General features: G+C 48.2%; 1 protein-coding gene across 2 annotated transcripts in view; it reads left to right on the top strand.

The window, feature by feature from the left end:
- The window catches only part of LOC130130673 (F-box/WD repeat-containing protein 7-like), a 49,220-nt gene that overhangs the window by 23,465 nt on the left and 20,755 nt on the right, over positions 1 to 5,000 (top strand). For both annotated transcript variants that reach the window (XM_056300446.1, XM_056300445.1), the window contains exons 4-7: positions 465 to 599; positions 918 to 1,041; positions 2,453 to 2,589; positions 4,885 to 4,998. In XM_056300446.1, the coding sequence (XP_056156421.1) occupies positions 465 to 599; positions 918 to 1,041; positions 2,453 to 2,589; positions 4,885 to 4,998 (510 nt within the window). The remainder of the gene's footprint in view (positions 1 to 464; positions 600 to 917; positions 1,042 to 2,452; positions 2,590 to 4,884; positions 4,999 to 5,000) is intronic.

The raw sequence follows: 5,000 nt of genomic DNA, 5'->3' as shown, positions 1-5,000 counted from the left end.
TGCCTGTCTCTCCCCCTCTGCCTGTCCCTGCCTGTCTCTCCCCCTCTGCCTGTCTCTCCCCCTCTGCCTGTCCCTGCCTGTCTCTCCCCCTCTGCCTGTCCCTGCCTGTCTCTCCCCCTCTGCCTGTCCCTGCCTGTCTCTCCCCCTCTGCCTGTCCCTGCCTGTCTCTCCCCCTCTGCCTGTCTCTCCCCCTCTGCCTGTCCCTGCCTGTCTCTCCCCCTCTGCCTGCCCCTGCCTGTCTCTCCCCCTCTGCCTGTCCCTGCCTGTCTCTCTCCCCCTCTGCCTGTCCCTGCCTGTCTCTCCCCCTCTGCCTGTCTCTCCCCCTCTGCCTGTCCCTGCCTGTCTCTCCCCCTCTGCCTGTCTCTCCCCCTCTGCCTGTCCCTGCCTGTCTCTCCCCCTCTGCCTGTCTCTCCCCCTCTGCCTGTCCCTGCCTGTCTCCCCGCCTGGCTGTCTGCTCTGCTCAGACATGGAGCGGGCCCGAGAGGCTGCTGGCTCTGGATGAGTTGATTGACAGGTGTGAGACCAGTCAGGTGAAGCACATGATGCAGGTCATTGAGCCCCAGTTCCAAAGAGACTTCATATCACTGCTGCCTAAAGAGGTAAACGCACACGCACACACACACACACGCACACACACACACACACACACACACACACACACACACACACACACACACACTCATACATACATACCTACATAAACATACACAAACTTGTACACACATCTATACATCCACTTGTTTTCTGACCTCTGTTAAACAAATTCCATCCTGTTATAAACGTTTACTTCCTGTGTGTGTGTGTCTTTGAACCATTTTCTCTCTCTCTCCCTTTTCACTCTCTCACCTCGCTTCCCTCTGTGTGTGTGTGTGTGTGTGTGTGTGTGTGTGTGTGTGTGTGTGTGTGTGTGTGTGTAGCTGGCTCTGTATGTCTTAACCTTTCTGGGGCCCAGGGACCTGATGCAGGCAGCTCAGACCTGCAGGTACTGGAGGATCCTGGCAGAAGACAATTTACTGTGGAGAGAGAAATGTAGAGAGGAGGGTACGTAAACACACACACACACACACACACACACACACACACACGTATATACATACGCAGACACACAAAGACATTCACAAACACAGAGTGGCTGCACTGTGTTGCATCAGGAGTGATGCCAGCCCGCTCAGCAGCCATGCTAATGAAGCCAGCTAGCATAAGCCAGAACTCATTAGGCATACAAATGAGGCTAGCTTGTGTTAGCGCTATGCAGCTGCCATACCAATGAAGCCAGCATTACTAGCTAATACCCATGAGGCATGCAAATGAGTTTAACCTAGCGTTGCTCATCATGCTACAGTACCTGGCTTTGGCTTCCAACACATGTACAAGCATGGAGCCTGACCTCGCAGGCTTCCATGGAGCCTGACCTCGCAGGCTTCCATGCTGCCTGACCTCGCAGGCTTCCATGCTGCCTGACCTCGCAGGCTTCCATGGAGCCTGACCTCGCAGGCTTCCATGGAGCCTGACCTCACAGGCTTCCATGCTGCCTGACCTCGCAGGCTTCCATGGAGCCTGACCTCACAGGCTTCCATGGAGCCTGACCTCGCAGGCTTCCATGCTGCCTGACCTCGCAGGCTTCCATGGAGCCTGACCTCACAGGCTTCCATGGAGCCTGACCTCGCAGGCTTCCATGGAGCCTGACCTGGCAGGCTTCCATGCTGCCTGACCTCGCAGGCTTCCATGCTGCCTGACCTCGCAGGCTTCCATGGAGCCTGACCTCGCAGGCTTCCATGGAGCCTGACCTCGCAGGCTTCCATGCTGCCTGACCTCGCAGGCTTCCATGCTGCCTGACCTCGCAGGCTTCCATGCTGCCTGACCTCGCAGGCTTCCATGCTGCCTGACCTCGCAGGCTTCCATGCTGCCTGACCTCGCAGGCTTCCATGGAGCCTGACGTGGCAGGCTTCCATGGAGCCTGACCTCGCAGGCTTCCATGCTGCCTGACCTCGCAGGCTTCCATGGAGCCTGACCTCGCAGGCTTCCATGCTGCCTGACCTCGCAGGCTTCCATGCTGCCTGACCTCGCAGGCTTCCATGCTGCCTGACCTCGCAGGCTTCCATGCTGCCTGACCTCGCAGGCTTCCATGGAGCCTGACCTCGCAGGCTTCCATGGAGCCTGACCTGGCAGTGGAAGAAATGCACTCAGCAGAAATCCAGATGACGCTGGCTAGCAGCAGCTAACAGTGGAGCCACCGATTGCTGCAGCAGTCGCTGCTCCGCAGAGCAAGGTATTAATGACCTGTTTGCTCCACTTACCGGAAACTTGTGGTTGTAATGGGCAGCTCCCAGTGGCCACCAGCAGAAGACTGTTTTGTTCTTTAAGAAGGTTTATGCTTTAACCATGCATATTCCTTGGACTAGTCTGTCCCCCTTAGTTAAGTCTCTCTCTCGCTCTCTCTCTCTCTCTGTAGGAATAGCCGAGTGTGTGTTGTCTCGGCGGAGGAAGAGTGTGAGGCCGGGTGTGGTCGTCAGTCCGTGGAAGTCTGCTTACATCAGACAGCACCGCATAGAAACCAACTGGAGGACAGGCGACACACGCACACCTAAGGTGCACACACACACACACATATACACACACACACACACACACACAGCAGACGCACAAGCATGTACACACTGTGACCACACAGTCTCAATACCACTTCAAAATCACTGTCTTCCATCTGTATTGCTGTCTGTATTGGACTGACTGTCAGTGTAGCTTTATCGGTGCAGTATAAAAACTATAACATCAACTCTTTTGACAATAAAAGGACAAAGGAAGATCAGACATGAAAATTCTTCACATAAAACTGCTAAATTATAGAAGTAGAATAAGAAGTAAGGGACTATGTTTAATAAGAAGTAAGGGACTATGTGAGACTAAACAGAAGGATGGGGTCATCAGCATATGGAGGTGCAGCATATTAGTTTAATAAGAAGTAAGGGACTATGTGAGACTAAACAGAAGGATGGGGTCATCAGCATATGGAGGTGCAGCATAGTTTAATAAGAAGTAAGGGACTATGTGAGACTAAACAGAAGGATGGGGTCATCAGCATATGGAGGTGCAGAATATTAGTTTAATAAGAAGTAAGGGACTATGTTTAATAAGAAGTAAGGGACTATGTTTAATAAGAAGTAAGGGACTATGTTTAATAGGAAGTAAGGGACTATGTGAGACTAAACAGAAGGATGGGGTCATCAGCATATGGAGGTGCAGAATATTAGTTTAATAAGAAGTAAGGGACTACGTTTAATAAGAAGTAAGGGACTATGTGAGACTAAACAGAAGGATGGGGTCATCAGCATGTGGAGGTGCAGAATATTAGTTTAATAAGAAGTAAGGGACTATGTTTAATAAGAAGTAAGGGACTATGTTTAATAAGAAGTAAGGGACTATGTTTAATAAGAAGTAAGGGACTATGTGAGACTAAACAGAAGGATGGGGTCATCAGCATGTGGAGGTGCAGCATAGTTTAATAAGAAGTAAGGGACTATGTTTAATAAGAAGTAAGGGACTATGTTTAATTAGAAGTAAGGGACTATGTGAGACTAAACAGAAGGATGGGGTCATCAGCATGTGGAGGTGCAGCATAGTTTAATAAGAAGTAAGGGACTATGTTTAATAAGAAGTAAGGGACTATGTTTAATTAGAAGTAAGGGACTATGTGAGACTAAACAGAAGGATGGGGTCATCAGCATGTGGAGGTGCAGCATAGTTTAATAAGAAGTAAGGGAAAGTAAGGGACTATGTGAGACTAAACAGAAGGATGGGGTCATCAGCATGTGGAGGTGCAGCATAGTTTAATAAGAAGTAAGGGACTATGTGAGACTAAACAGAAGGATGGGGTCATCAGCATATGGAGGTGCAGAATATTAGTTTAATAAGAAGTAAGGGACTATGTTTAATAAGAAGTAAGGGACTATGTTTAATAAGAAGTAAGGGACTATGTTTAATAAGAAGTAAGGGACTATGTGAGACTAAACAGAAGGATGGGGTCATCAGCATGTGGAGGTGCAGAATATTAGTTTAATAAGAAGTAAGGGACTACGTTTAATAAGAAGTAAGGGACTATGTGAGACTAAACAGAAGGATGGGGTCATCAGCATGTGGAGGTGCAGAATATTAGTTTAATAAGAAGTAAGGGACTATGTTTAATAAGAAGTAAGGGACTATGTTTAATAAGAAGTAAGGGACTATGTTTAATAAGAAGTAAGGGACTATGTGAGACTAAACAGAAGGATGGGGTCATCAGCATGTGGAGGTGCAGCATATTAGTTTAATAAGAAGTAAGGGACTATGTTTAATAAGAAGTAAGGGACTATGTTTAATAAGAAGTAAGGGACTATGTTTAATAAGAAGTAAGGGACTATGTGAGACTAAACAGAAGGATGGGGTCATCAGCATGTGGAGGTGCAGCATAGTTTAATAAGAAGTAAGGGACTATGTTTAATAAGAAGTAAGGGACTATGTTTAATTAGAAGTAAGGGACTATGTGAGACTAAACAGAAGGATGGGGTCATCAGCATGTGGAGGTGCAGCATAGTTTAATAAGAAGTAAGGGACTATGTTTAATAAGAAGTAAGGGACTATGTTTAATTAGAAGTAAGGGACTATGTGAGACTAAACAGAAGGATGGAGTCATCAGCATGTGGAGGTGCAGCATATTAGTTTAGAGCAGATAACATGGATGTAGGTGGGCTGTTAGTTTTCACATGACAGAACAAACACGTGTCCCCATACATAGTAGATTTACATGTGACTACAGCAGGATGTGCTGAAGGGGCTTCCTCCCCCAGATTAATGGGGGCGTTTCTGGAGGTGAAAGGAGGTGAATTTAAATGTCTGTCTCTCTCTCAGGTGCTAAAAGGTCATGATGATCATGTGATCACCTGTCTCCAGTTCAGCGGTGACCTCATCGTCAGCGGGTCAGACGACAACACACTTAAAGTATGGTCAGCCCTCACCGGCAAGGT

The sequence above is a fragment of the Lampris incognitus genome, chromosome 20, assembly GCF_029633865.1.
Source record: "Lampris incognitus isolate fLamInc1 chromosome 20, fLamInc1.hap2, whole genome shotgun sequence".
NCBI classification, from domain to species: domain Eukaryota; kingdom Metazoa; phylum Chordata; class Actinopteri; order Lampriformes; family Lampridae; genus Lampris; species Lampris incognitus.
The sequence above is the reverse complement of the archived record's forward strand: the minus strand, read 5'-3'. Positions and strand labels throughout refer to the sequence as shown.